At 40.9% G+C, this 23,885-nt stretch overlaps 1 protein-coding gene across 4 annotated transcripts; it reads right to left on the bottom strand.

The window, feature by feature from the left end:
* Positions 1 to 2,021: 2,021 nt before the first annotated feature.
* Positions 2,022 to 15,458, bottom strand: HNRNPA3 (heterogeneous nuclear ribonucleoprotein A3). 4 transcript variants are annotated; one of them, XM_054478100.2, is made up of 11 exons: positions 13,058 to 15,458; positions 10,219 to 10,341; positions 9,984 to 10,130; positions 9,696 to 9,906; positions 9,288 to 9,377; positions 9,112 to 9,204; positions 8,943 to 9,023; positions 8,034 to 8,174; positions 6,743 to 6,865; positions 6,588 to 6,655; positions 2,022 to 3,837 (listed from the first exon to the last, which is right to left on the bottom strand). In XM_054478100.2, the coding sequence occupies exons 1-10, from the start codon at positions 13,061 to 13,063 to the stop codon at positions 6,603 to 6,605; spliced, it is 1,068 nt and encodes a 355-aa protein (XP_054334075.1). In that variant the 5' UTR covers positions 13,064 to 15,458; the 3' UTR covers positions 2,022 to 3,837; positions 6,588 to 6,602. The 4 variants fall into 4 exon arrangements, with proteins under 4 accessions (XP_054334075.1, XP_054334072.1, XP_054334073.1 ...); XM_054478097.2 differs by having other exon boundaries at positions 12,992 to 13,149; XM_054478098.2 differs by lacking the exon at positions 2,022 to 3,837 and adding an exon at positions 4,565 to 6,494 and having other exon boundaries at positions 12,992 to 15,458.
* Between the last annotated feature and the right edge of the window lie 8,427 nt (positions 15,459 to 23,885).

The raw sequence follows: 23,885 nt of genomic DNA, 5'->3' as shown, positions 1-23,885 counted from the left end.
ACCTCCTGGGTTCACGCCATTCTCCTGCCTCAGCCTCCCAAGTTAGCTCGGACTACAGGTGCCCGCCACCATGCCCAGCTAATTTTTGTATTTTTAGTAGTGACGGGGTTTCACCGGGTTAGCCAGGATGGTCTCGAGCTCCTGACCTCATGATCCGCCCGCCTCGGCCTCCCAAAGTGCTAGGATTATAGGCGTGAGCCACCATGCCCAGCCTCTTTTGATATATTTTAAAGAATGTTAAGTTCACTCAGCATTTACTGAACATCATAGTAATACAATTAAAAAATTAAGTTACCTGGAGCCTCCAGATACAGCTAAACATTTTATGCAATTCCTTTATCTACGATGACAAGTCCTTTAATTAGTGGCTATATATATGGATGTAGTGAACATAACTATTTCATATCTTAAGGCATTTTCAAGCTGTCAACATCCTTGTGTATACCCTTCACCCAGTTACTATTTCTTTACCAATAAAAGTTTAACAGTATGGGTTAATTCCCATTTCCTAGCTAGCTTTCAGAACTGTGCACAATATACACTTCAATGCACCCTTGCCATTACCTGGTGTTAGGATCTTTGAAAATGTGTTAAGCTTAAAATGGCTTATTTTACCTATTACCACCTTACATCCCCCTAAACCTTGGCATTGTAGTATATTCAATTCAAAATTAAAATCAACCCAATGTATTTAACAACCCAATTTTTGCAAAAGAAAACAATCCTTACATTTACGTCTATGACATGCACATGAAGACTCATTTCATCATTTTCTGAATGTTTTGCAGTTTATATAACAATGTCCTTTTATTCTAAGAAAACAAGGGTAAATATACTTATTTTGTTGGAAATAAGTCCACACTTGTCCTTTATTATTCCAGGACCTAAGTATTAAAGTGAAATTACGAGACATGCCTTTTTTTTTTTTTTTTGAGACGAGTCATGCTCTGTGGCCCCAACTGGAGTGCGCAATGGCACCATCTCTGCTCACTGCAAGTTCCGCCTCCCGGGCTCATGCCCTTCTCCTGCCTCAGCCTCGCGAGTAGCTGGGACTACAGGTGCCCACCACCATGCCTGGCTAATTTTTTATATTTTTAGTAGAGAAAGGGTTTCACTGTGTTAGCCAGGATGGTCTCGATCTCCTGACCTTGTGATCCACTCGCCTTGGCTTCCCAAAGTGCTGGGATTACAGGTGTGAGCCACCACACCCAGCCTAGACACGCCATTCTTTAAGATTACTTAACTGCACAGAATATGAAACCAGTGTTTGAATACAAGCAAAATGAGTTTGCATTAAGTCTAACAGCTAGCCAAGAATCCTCAGCTGGCTTCAACTTATAAAGTATTTCACTTGAAAAAACTATATTGGGAAAATGTGCTTAACAGCTATTAAAGCTAGAAAAACAAATACACACATTGTAATTTCAAAAAAAAAAATTATCGAAGACCTACCCCCACAAATGAATTCAGCAAAACAGATGATCATTACCCACATCATCCTTACCCTTTTACCTTTGCGTCAAACAGCAGTGTAGTTTAAGATTACTAAATCTCATGAAAGGTTTTCCCCAACTTACTCTCACCATACAATACTGAACCACTCCACTGCCTCTTTCAAGATCAAGAGACTAGGTAATTCCAACATCTGCAATGCCCTCTCCCTAGCAACCACTTTTTTCTCCTAGTCTGTTTCTATTCATTAACTCACTTGTTTATCCTTTTTTCCCCCGAAAGGTTCATAGACTCCTTACATGTATCACCCAAATATCTCATATATTGTCTTTCAAGACCTAAGTTATTTCAGGCAACAAGTGCTGATAACTTTAAAAAATATTTTTTCTTCCATGCCTATTTCCCATGGCTTGTTTCCCATATAATAGAATCACATCTTTAAAAATAACTGATAAAGTCTCACTCCAAGTTTCCTGTTGTTTTATTACTTACTGGTAAAATAAGTCAAAATATTCACCTATAGTGTTTAAGTCACATGAACATTGTGAAGTGACAAAACAACACACACATTTCTAAAAATATTTTAATGAAAAAGTTATCTTTCTGTAAACATTTCATTATACTACAAATGAAACATCTGAATCCATTACAGAACACTTCTGAATTCTTAAAAATCAGAAAACATACTTAAGTTTTAAAGTAATTTTGAATAGATAGGCTAACAATCCTTACATTACCCTTGCACACTGGCATGCTTATTCACTAATTTGTGACATTACTGGAACTCCCAAGATACTGTCAGGTTTCAATTTGTGACTATTATATACTGGAACTCTTAAAACCAAGCCTATTTCAATTAGTTACTTAACAAATATACTTTATTACCACATATTCTCCTTTAGGACATGAGTATAAATTCAGCTTTTTAGAAGTGTAATATTAGAAGCAGTAACTTACAAACTGGTTTAACAAAATCAGTTAAATCTGCCCCAATCACTTATATGACAACTTTTTTTTTTTTTTTTTTTACTGCTGCTACAACTTATGAGAATACTGTAGTTTTCAGAAACGACAATGGAACTGTTTAAATAAAATAATTTTATTTCATAAAAAGAAATAAACTAGAAATAACAATGCCCTTAAAAAATAAAAATGTTTGCTTCACTAAAACGATGTTGTGAAGGAAATTCATCAAAGGCTGTTACCTTTTTCAACACGCGTAGAAATTGGGTTCTGATTTAAATAGAGCCAACCAGTCATTTTCTGAGACTAAACACTGGCAAACTGCTTCTTCATGTAGGGAACCGATAATTTAGAAACTAGTTTGCATTTTCAGTATTTGTCTCCAAAGGACTTCTTTTTTTTTAAGTAAACTAACCACCTAAATTGTTAAGCCCTTTTGGGGCAGCAAAAACAGCCCTTATTACCCATCAACAACCAGTTTGAACAGCAATTCAGTATTCTTTGGGAAAATGTGTTTTTACAAAGGAGCACTAATTAGGCCCCCACTGCTTAACAGATGAACCAAAACAAAAAGGTAACGAAAATGTAACCTATTGGTCCAATGAATTCCCTGAATTTATATGCAAGAGAACTTATGAGGCCACTTTAAGACCAACCTTTATCCATATCTGGTACCTTTTCTTTTTTGAGATAGGGTCACCCAGGCTGGAATACAGTGGGGCAGTCAGCTCACTGCAGCCTCGACTGCCTGAGATCAAGGCATCCTCCCACCTCAGCCTCCCAAGTAGCTGGGACTACAGATGTGTATCACCAAGCCCAGCTAATTTTTCTATTTTTTGTTGACAGGCTCTCGCTATGTTGCCCATGCTCGTCTCAAACTCCTGGACTCAGGATCCATCTGCCTCGGCCTCCCAAAGTGCTGGGATTACAGGCGTGAGCCACTGTGCTTGGCCCTGGTAACTTTTAATGTTCCTTTGAAGGTGTTTTCCTAGTATGAGGATGGGCAGCTTACTGAGTCTGTTGTGTGTCACGCTTACACACATAAACGGTTTTCACAAAAGCTGAAGCTACTTTCTTTTACCAAAAATTGAATTTACCCTGAAGACACTAAATGAATTTTATACACAAGGGGTCACAACTGACTTGATATGAATACTTATGGCTATTTTGCAGAGGAATTTTTAAAACTAAGGTTTAAAATGTGTAGGACATGGTACCAAGGTAGTTTTCGGTTGAAGAATTTTACCAATGTGCCTACTAGAGCGGGACAAAGTTGTGAAATATGTAATGTAGACTTGCAGGGAAACAAATGGTGTCATCAGGTTTTACTGTCAACTACAAACCTTACCCAGCCAGAAACCTTCGTATTTTAGATGGTAGGAAAGACATTCCTCATTTAGGCAAGTAGGGTTCTCATTCAACCTGCAAATCAAAAAGATTACTCTTACCTTGCTTTACAAAAAATTACTCTTTAATTAGTGAAAAAATTCAAATTCAAGCCTTACCTAATGCTTATTGCCCTTCCTTGCAGGTCTAAATGCTAGACCTAGTGACTGTGGCAACTATCTCTCATTGATGTTCCAAAAGGCGAAGAGCTCCTTCCTGCTAGACTTTCTTCGATATTTCAGTTGTAATAAGCAGATTTAACTAGCTTTTGGAAAGTTGCTCACTATCATCATAGTATCTTATGCCTTCACTTCTCTGTAGTTGAAGCTCTTGCTGCTGCCTTGTCATTCTTTATTTATGCTGACTTGTCCAAACACAAAAGGCTGCTGAAGTCCTGTCTTAGGGAGTTTCTGTGATCCACACTGTGCTTAAAAAGCACATCTTAGGTCCTTTAAAGCTGGTTAAATCGCTCTCCTCATGGCTTACTTTTCCACACTGTTCACAAGAGCTAAGCTAATACAACTTATAAACAGGTCACATACACAGATTTCACCTGCTTATAGGTTGTAAACATCAACTTACTGTAAATGTTTTCACTACAATACTAGTTCCAGAACATAGAAAGTTGGTTAACAGTACAATTAACCTCATGCCATTAAAGGATACTGTCAAGGTTGTGTCAAACAATTTCACAAACATAAAACAGGAAATGTTAATCTCCCCCATTCCTTTAAACTTTATTTATATGAATAAAAGAACTTGAGACAATTTAGCTAAATTTTAATGTTTCCCAAGCATTATTTTGACCAGGTACCCAGGTTTAAGTTATGAACATTGACAGTGTCCATTATATAACCACACTTGAAGTTATTAAGGACTTAACCATTTTCTAATATTAGCCTATTTTCTACACTGCTTTTCACATATATGCCCATTAACAAATGGAATGTCTGTTACATTTATTGGTTTGTGAATGTTTCTGAAAAACTGCAGTATGTGTGAAGACCAATTTCCATGCTGGCATTGCATGCATCCAAATATTAATGCACAGAGGCACAGAATTAGAGCAACAAGAGAGCATATTCAAACACTAGCACGCCCCATTCCCCTTTTTATTGCTTGTTTGCTTAGTACTTCTTAGAACAAAAAGACTTGAATTCAACGTTCAACTACCAAAGGAAGAATAACAGCAGGGCACATATTCAGGGCTCGAATGGAATTGTAAGCACTAGCTGGAGCAAAACAGTAGACATTGGTTTATATTAATGTATGTATATATGACCTTATTAACTAAAACTCTTCTCAACCAGGGCCTTCCCAACAAATTGGTAACAACATGATTTATGTTGAAATATACACAAGAAATAACAGTGTGTTCTTTGGGAATTTAAGAACTCAAGACTATCCAAATTTGAATTCAGGTCTGTAGGAAGTGAGAAGCCTGTACTAAGCAACTGTGCTACATTTCTGCTGCAGTTAGGTTATTTTGGACAGTTATACCTAAACTATCCTTGGTTTCATCCAGCAAAATGTATAGAATACAAACAGGAAAGCATGCCAGCCAGTTAGGGGTTTAATAACGCATGATTTTTATTCTCTTGCTCTGAAAACTTGTATCAAAAAAAAGAATTTAAGGAAAGTAACTCAAGATTTATGGGCCTCTTGTGCTTTAAAGAAGAAAAAAAAGGTACCCACTAATTTGCTCAGATATAGCAGGCTTAATGGTTCTGTATTTTCAAAAGTTTTTAAGAATGGTTTCTAACGTAGGAGAGGGAAAACATCCACTATCCCTTTTCAGAATTTAAATGGAGGGCAGTAAACATTCTTTACACCCAAAACCTATGGCAGCAGTTCAAATTTGACCAAGGTAAATGTAGAATAGAGATGTTCTAAACACAGCTAGGACTCAGCAAGTCTAACACACTAAAATCATGATTACATTTTAAAAGAAAATGCACAAAAACCAAATATAAATTTTGAGATTTTTTTCATTTGAAGGTAATCTTAATGCTATTAAATTCACAAATGCTAATTTAAATACCCAATCCTATTTATCTAAAACACACATTGCAAACACACAAATTATCTATTCTCTCCACATGTCAGCGCCCATTCATATCATGGTTTGGAAATGGGGAGAATAGATTCCCCTTAAACTGCAAGTCAGCAGGTGTTTCTTTACAGTTAACTTTAGCAAAATTCATACAAAATAGTAATTAACAATGATCTTCTTTACTTGTTAACTCACAAGGAAACACCTTCGAAACTGCATTTTGTTAAAGTTTCTGTACTAAAATGTAGAAAAACTGAACTACACAAATATTGAAAAGTTAAAAATTCCTTAATTTTTTATTCCTGGTACCACTACCACAATTTACAGGGCAATATACCTGATGTAATGAAAAGAAAAAGAAAAAGACAAAGCTACAACAGATAAAAGACCTCAGGAATGTACATCTAATTGACACTACATTGCATTAATCAATAGCTGCACTTTTTGCAAACTGTGGCTATGACAGTCCTGAACAAGAAGGGTTTCCTGTTTAAGCTGCAGTAACTTTTCTGACTATGGATCATCGTTCCTTCTGTGGCAGATTTTTACAGTTCCTCTAATGCATTTGGGACGACTGTCTCAAAGTAACCTGCAGCTTTCCTGACAACTCCTCGCTCTCTCTCCTGCTAAGAACTGTAGCCTGTTGAATAATACAGGATAAAAAAATTATTACACTCAGTGAACAGTTCCACATATTCTTTTATCATCATAATAAAAATTTAAAGATACCTACCCTTTTCTGCTGTTTTTAGAACCTTCTGCTACCATATCCACCACTTCCACCACCAGATCCATAACCACCTGAAAATATACACAGTATTTTAAAAGAAGTATACACATTTTTTAAATTAAAAAGGCTCTGAAGAATTGATTTAAGAAAGTACTTACCACCATAGGGACTGCCCGAGCTTCTTCCACCAAAACTGCCCCCTTTCATGGGTCCATAATTTGATTGCTGTTGTCCACTATAATTTCCAAAATCATTATAGTTCCCACCACCACCATAGTTACCTGAAATCAGAAAGGTTTTATGTGTGGTTTACCTACACAATCATCATTTTCCCCTTTTAACATATATAACTATTACCTTTTGAGAATTATGGTAGCATGCTTATACACATCACTGTGGTAGCACCACTTGGGATAACTGATGTCAGGATATTAAAAGACCATCAACATTTTGTTTATATTAAATGCTGACCTCTAGGCACATGTTCTCTCTACCATTAACACCATTAAAATTGCCAGTGTTCCACTCACTATGATTCTGAAGCAGTATAACATTTAAAACAATGAGAAGGCATTCTAACTTGTTAAAACTTCACTCATGTGTCATTGACATGTTAATTAGGTCCAACAAAACAGTACATTCATAAGAAAGCTTTTAACAGTATTCTGGGTTAATGACCTACACTTGCTTGCTTAAACGCTTCAACCACCTGTGACATATTAAGACCCAAAGTACTTTGTTAACCTGGGCCCTAGATGGCAACCTGCTCACTTCAACATGTCTGGAGTATTCAAACAATTTATTCCCAGTTGTCCAGTTTAAAAGTACCAACGAGTTAAGTAAAATTTTGGCAATAAATAAACTCCCAATCTTTTATGTGTAAAACATGTACTGAATACTGGTAAATGTCCATTTTCTACTACTCAACTAAAAATTGAGTACATTTGGCTGAGTGCAGTGGCTCATGCCTGTAATCCCAGTACTTTGGGAGGCAGAGGCGGGCAGATCACAAGGTCAGGAGATCGAGACCATCCTGGCTAACATGGTGAAACCCCGTCTCTACTAAAAACGCAAAAAAATTAACCGAGCGTGCTGGCATGTGCCTGCAGTCCCAGCTACTAGGGAGGCTGAGGCAGGACAATCGCATGAACCCGGGAGGCGGAGATTGCAATGAGCTGAGATCATGCCACTGCACTCCAGCCTGGGCAACAGAGCAAGACTCCATCTCAAAAAAAAAAAAAAAAAAAAAAGAGAGAGAGAGAGTGCTGAGTACTTTTTACTAAATAACCAGCAAAGTCAAGAAAATTTGAACTACCCACCATTTTAGTATTTTTCTTATGGAACATAAAATTTGATCAAACACTAACTTTTAACACTTTTCAAACGTGTCATGGGAACCGTGAGCAACACTGAATATTTAACATTTAAATAAAACAAGTGAATGCTTACCACCGCCAAAATTTCCTCCTTCATTGTAACCATCATATCCTCCACCACCTCCATATCCACCACCTTGGTTTCCATATCCTGGTCCACCACCACCATAGCCCCCTCTACTACTATAACCAGGACCACCGCCATAGTTGCCACCTAAAAAAACAACAAACAACAAATAACAAGACCACACAAAAACCTAAGTGTATAGTCACGTTATTCAATTCTGGTGTGTGTAAGAGACCGGGTCTTGCTCTGTTGCCCAGGCTCAAGTACAGTGGTGCAACCACAGCAATGCAGCCTTGAACTGCTCAAGCCATTCTCCCACCTCAGCCTCCTGAGTATCTAGACTATGGGCATGTGCCACCATGTTCCCCAATTTTATTTTTCTAGATATATGGTCTCTTTATGTTGCTCAGACTGGTCTCAAAATCCTCACCTCAAGCAACCCCTCTGCCTCAGCCTCCTGAATAGCTAGAATTACTCAACTCTGGTTTTATATTACATTTAAGCCACTGGCAAATAAGCCAATGAGTTGATTTAACACTCTGAAGCCTGGAAATACCTAGTAAGAATAGAGTATCAAGTATCTGCGCTAGTAAGAATGAAAAGTAAATGTTTAACCATCTTCTAATAGTAAAAAAAAAAAAAAAAAATCAGTTTTCATTTTACAAAACTTCACTAAGAAAAATATAGTCTCAGACTTAATAAAACAATTCTAGCTCAACCCCTACTACTTGCTGAAAAAGAGCAGCTAATGTTGTATCTCCAGGGGAAAAAGGGTTCCTGTTCTTCCATGTACAGTTTGGAAGTACACCTTAACCATTACGCCACTCAAGTTTTAACTAAAATTAGAAAAGTGTAATAAATAATTTTCAGTAAGTAAAGAAAAATATCAAACATCAATGAAAATAAGCCACCTACCATCACCTCCAAATCCATTATATCCACCATCACCTCCACCATAACTACCTCTGCTGCCACCACCTCCACCACCATAGCCTCCTGAGGAAAAACAAGAAATGAATTAAAATAATATATTCAACTTATCGAAATGTCAGGTATCCATGTACTTAGAAGATAAACAGCCTACCTCTTCCACCAAAGTTTCCACCACGGCCAAAATTACCACCACCTCCAAAGTTTCCTCCGCGACCCATAAAATTGCCAGATCCACCTCCACGACCTTTAACACAGGCAAGGGAGATTTTTAAGAACCTTACAAACACCACTCACATCCATTGTGTACATGTGTATGGTCCTACTCACCTCTCTGTGATCCTGCAGACTGCATCTCTTGTTTAGAAAGGGCCTTTTTCACTTCACAATTATGCCCATTAATAGTGTGGTATTTCTGAACTAAATTTTTTTTTAATCAAACAAAACAAAAAGTTATTTTATGTTTGGAAAAACACATATATGAGATACCCTCTGTCATTATGTAACCCATTAAGACATAATCAGGTAGTGACTCTGGGAATGAAGGAGCATTCTGATGTGTTAATGTTTATTTCTTGATCTGGATACTGATTACACAAGCAGACACTATGAAGATTGACTATACACTATAAATGCTATTACCCGCAACAGAAAATTACAAGCAATTTAGCAAATTTAGTTCAAAACAGAAAAACCACTTTTACTTTCTCATTCAAGTTACCATAAATTGCTACTTACCAACAATTTTATCAACTGTATCATGATCATCAAAAGTTACAAAAGCAAATCCTCTCTTTTTTCCACTCTGCCTGTCTTCCATAACTTCTATGGTTTCAATCTTGCCATACTTTTCAAAGTAGTCTCTCAAATTATATTCTTCTGTATCTTCTTTAATACCACCAACAAAAATTTTCTTCACTGTTAGATGGGCACCAGGCTTTACAGAATCCTACAAATAAATATATTAAGTCAAGAAACAAACTTTCACAACAATTTCACATATTACACAATGTATTATTAAAATACCTCTCTAGAAACAGCTCTCTTTGGTTCCACTACACGCCCATCAACCTTGTGTGGTCGAGCACACATTGCTGCATCCACCTCTTCAACACAAGAATAAGTCACAAAACCAAAGCCCCTGGAACGTTTTGTTTGGGGGTCTCTCATTACCTACAAAATAAAAAGTTTCATAACGTTGAAAACACCTCCACCCGTTCTCTACACCCCTTAGAACCCTTCTGTTCTCTTAGTAACTTACCACACAATCTGTGAGTGTGCCCCATTTCTCAAAATGTTCTCTTAAACTATCATCTGTAGTTTCAAAGCTCAGACCACCAATAAACAGTTTTCTCAACTGCTCTGGTTCCTTTGGATCATGGCCCTGAGAGAAAGAACCAATACTCTTATCTTATAGTAGATGAATTGTTAAGATGCACGAAGAGCCTTTCATGTACTGTTAGTAGTAAAATCAACATCAAATTCCTGTGACAGTTAACACTTTGTCCAGTTAAAACTTTGACCACACACCGGCGCGGTGGCTCATGCTTGTAATCCCAACACTTTGGGAGGCCGAGGCAGATGGATCACCTGAGGTCAGGAGTTCGAGACCAGCCTGGCCAACACGGCGAAACCCCATCTCTGCTAAAAACACAAAAATTAGCTGGGCGTGGTGGCGGGCGTCTGTAATCCCAGCTACTCGAGAAGCTGAGACAGGAAAATCGCTTGAACCCAGGAGGCGGAGGTTGCAGTGAGCCAAGATCATGTCATTACACTCCAGTCTGGGCGACAGGAGCTCAACTCCGTCTCAAAAAAAACAACAAAAACTTTGACCGGAAATAGACTTCAACTGTTAAAGGGGCTAACTTATGTCAAGGAAACCTATAACCAGCCTTTCAAATGGCAACATCACTTCAACTAAATTGAAATCCAAGACAATTGAATCAAAAAATCCCTCATTTTTTAAAAGCTACAACTGTCTGAGAACCTTTACTTTAGAAGTTGCTAAGAAGAAGTCATTTTCTAAGGCACTAAATTGTTGGAGAAGCAGTGTTGCATCTATCCCATTTCAACTCTTCTCAGTCTACATCCCAACATGCATTTAATTTTTTTGTTTGTTTTGTTTTTGAGACGGAGTCTCGCTCTGTCGCCCAGGCTAGAGTGCAGTGGTGCGATCTCGGCTCACTGCAAGCTCTGCCTCCTGGGTTCATGCCATTCTCCTGCCTCAGCCTCCCGAGTAGCTGGGACTACAGGCGCCCACCACCACGCCCAGCTAATTTTTTGTATTTTTAGTAGAGACGGGGTTTCACAGTGTTAGCCAGAATGGTCTCGATCTCCTGACCTCGTGATCCGCCCGCCTCGGCCTCCCAAAGTGCTAGGATTACAGGCGTGAGCCACCGCGCCCGGCCCATGCATTTAAACTCAAAACTGTGATGAAGAACAATCTAAAAGTTCTGAATGTCAAACCTACAGAAACTCACTGCTTTCTAAGCCAAACCAGCATTTCCCAGAAAAACTGAGAAAACAAAAAAAAAGCCGACCAAATAGCTTTCTATAACCCATGTTTGTTATATGCTGCAAAAATCTGCACTTTACAACTCAATTTTAAGAGTCACAACTAACTGGCAAGTTGGACTTACATTAGGAATGGTATGTATTGTCTCACTATAAGAACGGAGTACAGCAAAACAAAAATTGAGATTTTTAAAAATTAAGATGTCTTGAAGTTGTATTATACTTTAGTCAAGACTTTTTAACACATTGCATGAACTGTCATTTAATGCATGCATTCACTAAGGTTTCCTTCACCCGAAGTTCTTAAATAAGGGGGCTCACATTTACATTCTAATGTCTTCCTGTGTCTCCTAGAGGTAGAGATGTTAAGGCATTTAATGTGAAGAGATTGTCACATGCTAGAAAAAAACGTTAATAGCCTAAAGCATTAATTAATTCATGTAATCTCATCTTTTCAAGTCTTGAATAAATGTATTCGATTGACAATAACGAAATCGACAAAAATATTTAGGATCCACATTAAATGTACTGCAAAAACGTGAAAATTTCAACTCTGGTTGCAGTCCTCTAAATAAAATTCCAGGAAACTACAACCAGAGCCGACTCGAAGAATGGGAAAACATGAAGATAAAAAACATTTTTAAATTATTCCTTAACATCTATACTCAAATTCTTCTCCACCCACCCTCCTTAGCGGCCGGAGCCGGCAAGGAGCTGGCTGGGTTGTTTTTCCCATCTACACTCAAGTTCTCAAATACTAAGTCCTTCGCCCACATGGCGGTTTGAGAAGTGTAATGTAAGTACTTTAGCAAAAATAGATTAGGAAGTATTTTAAAGCAGCAAAGTTTTTAACAATCTCGTATTTCCAACAGGATGCTGCGAAAAAAAGAAAAGGCCAATTATCGACTTCTCCTCGCGGAGAAGACCCGTAAAAGGCCTAGAAAAGCGTCGGCAGAACTTCAGCGAAAGCAATACCTCCCCATGCTTCGAGGCCATTTGCGGCTTTTTCTGCCAGGCCGCCTCCGCCCTCTTCCCTCCAATCCCAGGCTCTTTCCCGGCGGCAGAGCGAGGCGGCGGCCATTGCGGGCCAATGCGCCATTTCGTAACGCGGCGGCGGATCAATGTCAATGTGGCCGCCACCCGCTTGCTCGCTCGCCCGGATGTGCCTGCTCGTCCCCTCCCCTCCCCCACCACCTCCTCCCAACCGCTCTCGCCGGGGCCCGCCATGCCGCCCTCGGCCTCGCTTCGGAGGCCGCGCAACCGGCAGGCCGGCTTCCCTCCCGAGGCCTCCCCGACCAAGCCGCGCCTCCAAGGGGCCGCCTGTGCAGCCGAAAGTGAAGGCGAGGCGGACGAGGGGCCCCGAGGAGGTCTCCAAGTCCCGCTCCCCTCCCCCTCCCACAGCCTGTCTCAACGCAAGAGCGCGGGACGGCCGACCCGGTCCACCCGGCCTCCCCGCTCCCACCGAACCAGGCCCCCCACGCCGGCCATTCCCCACCAACCCCCCGCTCTCCCCCTAATACCTCCTCCCCCCGGCGGCGACGGCGACGGCCGGAGTCGGGCTGGGGGCGACCGGGCGGCGGTTTTACCTCCATTTTGAGACCGGACTCGCCTCTTCCAACTCGAGTTCAATATGGGACCGAGAGGAAGAGGCGGGGCCAGTCGTCACGTGACGCGTTTTCCGCGCGCCGCCAGTCTGTTGGGGGAGGAGCGACTTGGGAAGGGGGCGGAGCCAAGCGGGCGCGAAGAGGGACTGGACCAGCGGGTTGGCGGGCGGAGGGCGGAGGCGTGGCGTGCCGCGGGAGCGCGCGCGCCTCGCCGGCTTTCACGGCAAAAGCGCCTTTGCCGCCGTTCGCGTCCGGGCGAGTTCCGGGACGTCAGTCCGGTCTCCGCCAATGGTGAGCGTCCACGTAGAGAGAACGCCTTGTGATCGCGCGTCACCAGAGAGGAAGGCCTTTGCCTTTCTTCTCGCGCTTGTCCTTCCTTCCCTACGCAGGCCTTTAGGTCTCCATTTCAGAATTCGTTCTATTCCTGTGCCCGAAATAAAACCCACGTTTTTCTTGCTTGTAATTTAAAGGTTGCAAGAAAAACCCCTCGGCCCCTCGGACCACCTTTCCTGTTTGCAAATGCCGGGGACCAGTGTCTGTGACTGTGGCGCCCACCTGAGGGCATGTACTGAAAAGCCCTGCGACTCCGACATGTGGGAATCACAAGCACCTTGGACAGGCCTCAAAACGCGGCTGACATACAGAATTTTTACCATTAACGACCTGAGGCAGGACTGGTGGAGGTCAGTTCATTAGTTACTGATCTCAAGAAACAAGTCAGGACTATTTTCTAATGTGCTTCTTTCAAGTTAGTGTGGAAAGAGCTGATGCATCTGTTGTAGCTGACGGAATTTAAGGAACTGAATAATTGACAAGATTTCCAGAAAAGCAGGGTCTCCAGATAATGCTACCTGTTTGCGAATGATTGTTACCGTAATGCTCTAGAGAGCTAATCCTTTCTCGGCCTAGTCAGATGATTTTAAATCATTTGATTTTACAGAGCTGTAGTTTCAGTTTTTTAAATGAAAATGGGGATGGGATTAGGTCATCTTCTAACACCCACGGCAGCCATAAATTGATAATCTATGGATCCATATTTAAAGTTACTGATAAAAATAACCACAATTGACCAGCCTCCCTTCCCTGTTAGGAAATGCTTTATATTTTAATTTAGCAACCCATGTGACCAACTCTTTTAGAATTGAACTGGCTCTCCCTAGGAAAGGTTAGAAATCTAATCAGTTATAGTAAATTTCTGTTAACAAATGGGGGAGTGGTCGACTTGGAGTTTGGAAAAGGGGAGCGCAAAGTCTAAAAATTTGTTAATTTATCTAGCCGTTGCTCCAGGAGGACCTGTGTTATAGTTTGGAAACATAAACAAAGGGTACTTTTGTGGGGCAGAAACCAGTTAGCAGTCCTTAATGTAATTTGGATGAAATAACCGTTCAAACCAGACTCCTCCTGTTGCTTTGATGCCTTTTTCGCTAACTTTCTTACATTCTGTGTATCCAGGTACTCCTGATGGCCAGTACAATAGACTTGAGAAATTGGAAGAATGTATAGCCTTAGCGTCTATTTAGTGTTAAGATTTTGTAAGTCTAATTACTGTGAAATAGTCCTGGTAACTTTATCAATTCTGGATACAAAGAAAAATGCAAAGTGAAAGACCTTTGGAAAGTGCTGTTCGCACCAGAGTACCCTGTGCGACATTACATAGGTGATCAAGAAGAGTGATCACCTGGCTGCACTTTAGGGTATGTTTGTCCAGGTTTTTCTAATAAGTTAATTCTAATCAATAACTTTTGTTCTAATTAATAACTTTTGTATAAATGTTAATGTTAAATTGCGAAACAGTGTGGGATGGGATACTAAATTCTCTCCAGGAACATGAAACGTCAGTCCATTTATTCACATCTTTCTGTCCTCCCCATTGTATTGGTCCAGATTTTTTGTCCGTCCTGACTGTATGCTGTTTTTAGACATTAGTTATTTTTTATGTTTTTGTCTAAACAAGCTCTGGCCGGGCGCCATGGCTCACACCTGTAATCCCAGGACTTTGGGAGGCGGAGGCAGGCAGGTCACCTGAAGTGGAGAGTTTGAGACCAGCTTGACCAACATGGTAAAACCCCGTCTCTACTTTTAAAAAAATACAAAAATTAGCCGGGCATGGAGGCACACGTCAGTAATCCCAGCTGCTTGGGAGGCTGTGGCACGAGAATCACTTGAACCCAAGAGGCGGAGGTTTCAGTGAGCTGAAATTGCCCCACTGCACTCCAGCCTGGGTGACAGAGCGAGATTCCGCCTAAAAAAAAAAAAAAAAAAGGCCGGGCGTGGTGGCTCACGCCTGTAATCCCAGCACTTTGGGAGGCCGAGGCGGGCAGATCACGAGGTCAGGATATCGAGACCATCCTGGCTAACATGGTGAAACCCCGCCTCTACTAAGAATACAAAAAAAAAAAAAAAAATTAGCCGGGCGTGATGGCAGGCGCCTGTAGTCCCAGCTGCTGGGGAGGCTGAAGTAGGAGAATGGCGTGAACCCGGGAGGCGGAGCTTGCAGTGAGCCGAGATCACGTCGCTGGCTGGGTGCAGTGGTTCAAGCCTGTAATCCCAGTACTTTGGGAGGCCAAGGCAGGCGCATCACCTGAGGTCAAGAGTTCGAGACCAGCCTGGCCAACATGGTGAAACCCCGTCTCTACTCAAAATACAAAACTGGTCGGGTGTGGTGGCGGGTGCCTGTAGTCCCAGCTACTCAGGAGGCTGAGGCTGGAGAATCGCTTGAACCCGGGAAGCGGAGGTTGCAGTGAGCTGAGATCGCGCCATTGCACTCCAGCCTGGGTGACAGAGCGAGACTCCATCTCAAAAGATAAATAAATAAATAAACTTAAGGTCCAGTTGTGTCTCAGGTACAAAAACCACTTTTCCAGTCCTTGACCCTGTAGGGCACAGACTTGAACCTTGGCTATGGTCTACACCTGCAGCCCTGACTCTTTGGTATGAGAAAGGGAGTGTATGGGATGGGAGAAGAGAATGAGGGTCCTAGGGTGAGATGGGTGGCAGACAAACTTTATTATCTATATCAGGCCCTCTCCTTTATATCATGACCTACAGAAAATAATCATTTTTGTGCAGCATAGTAGGGTAAACTAGAAGATATTTGGAGGCATCTAAGTGGTGGTAATGTTTTAAGTATCTAATTTTGATAAAATATGAAGTATTAGGAATGATATTAAATATTGAATTTACATAAAACTTTCAAATTAAAATTTTGCGTGTTTTTTAGTGATCAACTTGAACTTGTTCCTGTGAATACATTTTGATATTAGATTTTATGGTTGAAGTGGCTTTATGCAGTTTCTGATCTAGACTTTTTTTTTTCTTGAGACAGAGTCTCACTCTGTCACCCGGGCTGGAGTGCAGTGGCATGATCTCAGCTCACTGCAACCTACCACTCCTGGGTTCAAACAATTCTCGTGCCTCAGCCACCCAAGTAGCTGGGATTACAGGCCCATGCTACCATGCCCGGCTAATTTTGTTTTTATTTGAGACAGAGTCTCGCTCTGTCGCCCAGGCTGGAGTGCAGTGGCATGATCTCTGCTCACTGCAACCCCCGCCTCCTGGGTTCAAGCTATTCTCCTGCCTTAGCCCCTCAAGTATTAAGGACTACAGGCGTGCACTACCACGCCTGGCTAATTTTTGTATTTTTAGTGGAGACAGGGTTTCACCATGTTGGCTGGGTTAGTCTGGAATTCCTGATCTTAAGTGATCCGCCCGCCTTGGCCTCCCAAGGTGCTGGGATTATAGGCGTGAGCCGCTGTGCCCGGCTGGAAGACAGTAACTCATTTTGTTTGTTTGTTTTTGAGACGGAGTCTCGCTCTGTCACCAGGCTGGAGTGCAGTGGCGCAATCTCAGCTCACTGCAACCTCCGCCTCCCGGGTTCAAGTGATTCTCCTGCCTCAGCCTCTCAAGTAGCTGGGACTACAGGCGCTCACCACCACACCCGGCTAATTTTTTGTATTTTTAGTAGAGACGGGGTTTCACCATGTCGGCCAGGATGGTCTCCATCTCTTGACCTTGTGATCCACCCGCCTCGGCCTCCCAAAGTGCTGGGATTACAGGCATGAGGGAAGAAAGTAACTCTTAAAAGGGAGGAATTATAATAAACTATAAGCTTTGTTATGTGCCATTATATTCAGAATATACCAAAGCTTTATTTTCTAAAATCTTGATTTTTAAATAAGGAGTTTATAAAGTAAAACACACAAAAAAAATCTTTCCCCACAAAATCCTATTACATAGATTTGACCATGATCAACAACTTATTATATATCCTCTCACATTTTCTTGTTGGCCTAATCAATGCTTATATATATGAAACAAACATATTTGTTTTATTTTTACAAATGCATGTCTAACTATCCAGATTGATGTGAAATTTCCTTTCTCTCCCACTTAACAAAGTTATTTACCAAACTCTTCCTATGTGCCAGGCAATGCTAGGTGCTGGAAATTCATCATAGTCACTCACATTATTGAATACTACTGTATACCTTGTAATGGGCCAAGTACATTATGTTCCTGATTTCATTCCCCTAACAAACTTAGGAGGGTAAATTCTCCCTAATCTGGGATGTAGGGAAGTTGAATACATTGACTAAAATTATATAGGCCCTGCAACTAAAGTGCTGAATTAGAATGTCATATAATCACTGTATTTACATTTTAATATTCTTGAAGGTAACAACCTTTTCTTTAAAAATCTATCATACATTTGTGTTGTTCACTATGTTTCTTATGTTTCCAGAGACCACTACAGTGATTGGCTCTGTAGTAGGCAATTCACTTATTTATGGAATATTCAACAGTAGATAAATGAATGATGGATGACATATTTTGGGTCCCCTTCAGTGCCCTGTTGGACCTTGATATGGTTTGGCTCTGTGTTCCCATCTAAATCTCACCTTAAATTGTAATCCCTGTAATCCCCACATGTCAAGGATGGGACCAGGTTGAGGTAATTGAATCATGGGGGTGGTTTCCCCCATGCTGTTCTCATGATAGTTAGTGAGTCTCAGGAGAGCTGATGGTTTTATAAGCATCTGGCATTTCCCCTGCTTGCACTCATTCTCTCTCCTTCCGCCCTAAGAAGAGGTGCCTTCTGCCATGATTGTAAGTATCCTGAGGCCTCCCCTGCCATGTGGAACTGTGAGCCAATTAAACCTTTTTCTTTATAAATTGCCAGTCTTAGGTATTCATGGCAGCATGAGAATGAACTAATACAGACCTACTGCATAATTTGTGGAGCCTTGTGCAAAATGAAAATGCAAGGTGCCGTGTTCAAAAATTATTAAGAATTTGAAGACATGACATCAAAGTATTAAGCCAAGCCAGGACCCTTATATGTGCTGGACTCTGTGCAACTGCAAAGGTCATATGCCCCTGAAGTCTGCAGAGTGCCCAGTACAGTGCCCTGTCTAGAGCAGGTACCTGGTCTCTTTTCAGAAATTTATTCTCTTGCCATCTTGTATTTACTTCCACTTTCTCGTCAGCCACTCATTTCTTAAGTGTTCCTAATCTAGTTTCTGTCACAGGCTGCCACTCGTTTCTTAAGTGTTCCTAGTTTCTGCCACAGGCTATCGAAATTGTTTTTCCAAGGTCACAAACGATTATCTAACTGTCAAATTAATATCCATATTCTTAAATGTTAATCCTTCCTGACCTAGGGATTAACATTCTTGTTAATTCTTTTTTTCTGTTCATTCTTTTTTTTTTTTTTTTTTTTGAGACAGAGTCTTGCTCTGTTGCCCAGGCTAGAGTGCAGTGGCACAATCTTGGCTCACTGCAACCTCTGCCTACTGGATTCAAGCGATTCTTCTGCCTTGGCATCCCAAGTAGCTGGGATTACAGGCATGTACCACCACACCTGGCTAATTTTTATGTATTTTTATTTGTTATTTTTTGAGTTGGAATTTTGCTTTTGTTGCCCAGGCTGGATTGCAGTGGCGCGATCTCGGCTCACTACAACCTCCGCCTCCCAGGTTCAAGTGATTCTCCTGCCTCAGCCTCCTGAGTAGCTGGGATTACAGGTGCACACCACCATGCCCAGCTAATTTTTTGTATTTTTAGTAGAGACAAGGTTTCATCATGTTGGCCAGGCTAGTCTCAAACTCTTGACCTCAGGTGATCCACCTGCCTCAGCCTGCCAAAGTGCAGGGATTACAGGTGTGAGCCACCACACCCAGCCCTGTTCCTTCTTTTTGATGTTTTCCTTTTTTGTCTTTATTAAGGACATTGGTTCTTCCCTTTAGTTCATCACTGCTTCCTTCTGGATCCTTCCCTTTTTTGTTTTCTCTCTCCTCTTGTTTCCATAAGGTTTTGTCACACTGAGGTATGGAACTTCCTGAGAAACTTTGTGAAATGCACCCATTGTTCTAGGAGTGGCCACTTTCCCTGGGAAAAGTATGAGGTGGTGTAAGTGCGTGAGAACTCTCAGGGAATTTGTACATGCCTCCTAGGAAGCTAAAGAAGAGGTTAGGCCTGATTAGTGTGTTTGTTAAGATGAGAAGATTTATCACTTCCTTCTCCCAACACACACACACACACACACACACACACACACACACCCCCACACCCACCCACCCACCCACCCACAGTTGAATGATTTAGAGACTGAGGAGGTAATTTGATACAAGAAGTATTAAGGAGTCATTCACAGGGATTTATGTTCTCTTTCAGACAAATCCCAATTTGGAAGTCTGAAAAGGCTGAAATCTTTTTAGTAGGTGCTTTACAAATGACTTTCACATAAAACTTTGATTAAATAAATTAGTTACACTTTTACTAACTTGTCTTCTGTTATAAGAGTGTTGGCCATGACCCTTACAATGGGTAAGGAAAGGTGTCACACCTCCACGTTTTTCCCCATAAAATTGACCTTTTGAAGAGATCAGGACAAATGAATTTGTAGGATGCTTTACATTTTGGGTTTATTTGATTGTTTTCCGCAGGTGCGATTTAACTTGATTCTTTATCTCCTTCATTTCCTATAAATTGGAAGGTTAAATCCAAACTCTTATTAACTTCAAATTAATCAGGTTGAGCAAGAGTATATCAGAGGTGATGATATGTACTTTAGATTGTTGTGTCACATTAGGTGGCACACAATATCAGATTGTCCCACTATTTGTGATGTTAAATTTCATCAAAGTGGTAAAACCCTCCTTTGTAATGAGAAGGTCATCTGTGAGGTGGTACTTTGGTCCCATGCAAATATTGGACCCCAAAACAACCTTTCCCATTATGTGTTAGCATTTTTGATCACCCTTGACTGAATTATTATTTCATTGGGGATGACAGAATGATGACTTTTCTAATTATATCATTTCTTCTACATTTATTAGCTAGCATTTGTAAACACACACACGCACACACACACAACATCTCTTCACCAACTGGGAATGAACTACAGTTCCTCCTTAAAAGACAGGGTAGTTGCTTTAATTACCAGTTTTCAGAATAAGAAGTTAGTATAACAGTCACCTTCAAAGGTGGCAAATTATTTTTTTCTCTCTCTCTCTTTGAGTATCACTATAGATTCATGGGTTTTTATTTATTCACTGTTTTATAATCAGTTGCAGTCATTATTCCTCTTGATATTTAAATTGCCCCAAATTTGGCCTCTATGTCCTTTCGAATTCTCTGTCAGGTGCATTTGAATTTTATTAATCAAAACAAACTCTATATGGTGGAATTTAGGCAACATTTGGAAGAGATTTGGGGATGAGGAAAGGGAGAGAGTGGCCTCTAAATAGGTAGGCTATCACTGCCAGCAAGATTGTCCTTGGAGTCAGCCATCGTAGGCACATCTTCACCTGGGAGTCTTTTCTTCCTTCACATTTAAGCCCCAGATTTACAAAAAAGCTCCATTGTTTTCCGTAATTAATTGGCAGTTGGAGACCAAAATTACTGTATGAATGTTTGGCTCATTTGTAAATTAAGAACTGCCTGCTTATCTATGTAGGAATGGTGAAGATAACTATAACCCAAATGTAATTCATTAAAGGGAAATACTCATCAGTAGCAATATCAGATATTAAATGAGGAAAATATGTTAGTATGTAGGACATGAGACTTCTGACTGAGGTGTGAGTGAGAAAACAGATCCACGGGACCCTCCACACAGAGAAACTTAGCTGTCCTGTGCCTTGTTAGTTCGTGTCCTGCTGAGTTCATATTAACAAATGAATCCCAGAGCTTTGGGTTATCTTAGCTCTCCCTGGGAGATCTATGTCTTAAGAAAATTTCTTGTGACAATAATACCTTAACCCAAAGCAAACATTTTCAAATGGTGGGAATAAGAGTCAGTGAAGCAAGTCAGTGGAAGAATTTGATTTTGGACAGAAACTCTTTCAGCAAGTCACACCATAATAGCTCCTTCCAATTCTGCTGTACAGATCTCTGGCCCAGGCTGCAATCTTACAGCTATATGGCTGTAAACAAGGTAGAATGTAGAGATTAAATTACCTGAGTGACAGTTAGGAAATCTCCTTTCTTGTGGAAGCAAGGACTAATGCTTTCATATTGCTGTGAGTATAATAATGCTCAAGAGATATTTAATGTGCGAAATTTAAATAACACTCTGGGCTGGGCGCAGTGGCTCATGCCTGTAATCGCAGCACTTTGGGAGGCCGAGGCAAGAGGATCACTTGAGGTCAGGAGTTTGAGACCAGACTGGCTGGCCAACATGGTGAAACCCTGTCTCTACTAAAAATACAAAAATTAGCTGGGTGTGATGGCACACACCTGTAGTCCCAGCTACTTGGGAGGCTGAGGCAGGAGAATCACTTGAACCCGGGAGGTGGAGGTTACAGTGAGCCGAGATCGTGCGACTGCACTCCAGCCTGGGTGACACAGCGAGACTCCATCTAATAATAATAATAATAATAATAATATTAAAATAACACTCTGTAAAGGCTTAAAGAATGCAAGACATTTAAGGTTGCCTGTGTTTTCAATAACCTCTCAACCCCTTTTCATTCTGTTTACTTAAATTCCCATTTAGATTTTAGAATACTTTTGCTTTATTTTCTGATTTTAATCTCTTTGTATTTTCCTTTCTCCTGGTTCATCTGGTCTTCTTGCTATTATTGGCTTAATTAATTTCTTGGGCTCTGGCATCATTTTTCTTCCCACTAACAACTTTTTAAATATATACTTCAGTTTTTGTAATCAAGGAACTTTTGGTTTTCTTTACTAAGTAAATATGAAGGGGACACTGCTAAGCCTGTATCTTATACAAAGTTATACACAATCTTAGATGACAAATAATTTGAAAATTAATCAAGGATTTAGATTTGCCAGGCTTAAGTATGATTCAGGTATTCCTTCTCCCCTGGATTATTCTAAGCAAAATCCTTCCCTAGCTGAGATTCTTTTTGTTACTCTTGTTTACCTTAGAGCTCTGTTCAAGTAAACGGTCTCTCTCTGTAAAAGGAATCTGGGTGAGAGCTGCTAAAGAGTTACTTCTGCCCCCACATCATAAAATGGAAAAAAAAACCCATATACCAAGTAAAGTGCTATTTTATTTATTTTTTATTATTTATTTGCTTGAGACAGAGTTCTGCTCTTGTCTCCCAGGCTAGAGTGCAGTGGCGCCATCTCGGCTCACTGCAACCTCTGCCTCCTGGGTTCACGTGATTCTCTTGCCTCAGCCTCCCGAGTAGCTAGGATTACAGGCGCCCGTCACCACGCCCAGCTAATTTTTTGTATTTTTAGTAGAGACGGGGTTTCACCATGTTAGCCAGGATGGTCTCAGACTCCTGACCTCAGGTTATCCGCCCGCCTCAGCCTCCCAAAGTGCTGGGATTACAGGTGTGAGCCACCGTGCCCGACTATTTTTTATTTTTTTGAGATGGAGTCTCACTGTGTCACCCAGACTGCAGTATAGTGGGATAATCTTGGCTTACTGCAAAGTCTGCCTCCCAGGTTCCAGTGCTTCTCATGCCTCAGCCTCCCAGGTAGCTGGGATTACAGGTGCCCACCACCACACCCAGCTAATTTTTGCATTTTTAGTAGAGAACTGGGTTTCGCCATGTTGGCCAGGCTGGTCCCGACCTCCTGGCCTCAAGTGATCCTCCTGTCTTGGCCTCCCAAAGTACTGAGATTACAGGAGTGAGCCACCGCCCCTGGTCTCCAAGTAAAGTGCTTTTATTTGTAATTATTCAGCTAAGCAAACAAATATTCTGGTTACTATTACAGCATATATTAGACACGTTCTGCAGCCTCCAAAAGCTTTCATAAAAATTAGAATAAGAAGTCAGTATAGGAATAGACAGAGATGATTAAAAGGTTTTGGGGTAGGCATCTTTTCCTGTATTCTTTTAAGAGACTTTTTTTCTAGCTTTTATTTATTTTGTGGTAAAAATATATTAAGTGTGCCATTTTAAGTATTTTAGAATTACAATTAAGTGTCATTAATTGTAGTCACAATATTGTGTAACTATCACTACTCTCTATTTCCAAAACCTTTCCATCACTGCAAACAGAAACTTTGTACCCACTAAGTAATAATTCTCCATTATTTTTCTCTCAGCCCTAGTAACCTCTATTCTGCTTTCTGTTTCTATAAATTTGTCAGCCGTTTAAAAAGATGAGCTTTGGCAGCTGTGTAGATGGGAAATGGCCTAAGGCAGGGTCCCCAACCCGTAGGCCACGAACCAGTATTGGTCCATGGCATGTTAGCAACCAAACTGCACAGCAGGAGGTTCATCTGTATTTGACTGAATTATTATGTCAGAGAGAGAGAGTGGAGCTTCATCTATATTTACAGCTGCTCTCCGTTGCTTGCATTACCTCTGGAGCTCCGCCTGCCGTC

This window comes from Pongo pygmaeus, chromosome 11 (genome assembly GCF_028885625.2).
Source record: "Pongo pygmaeus isolate AG05252 chromosome 11, NHGRI_mPonPyg2-v2.0_pri, whole genome shotgun sequence".
Taxonomy (NCBI): domain Eukaryota; kingdom Metazoa; phylum Chordata; class Mammalia; order Primates; family Hominidae; genus Pongo; species Pongo pygmaeus.
Note: the sequence above shows the minus strand (reverse complement) of the source record. Positions and strands in the feature narration are given on the sequence as shown.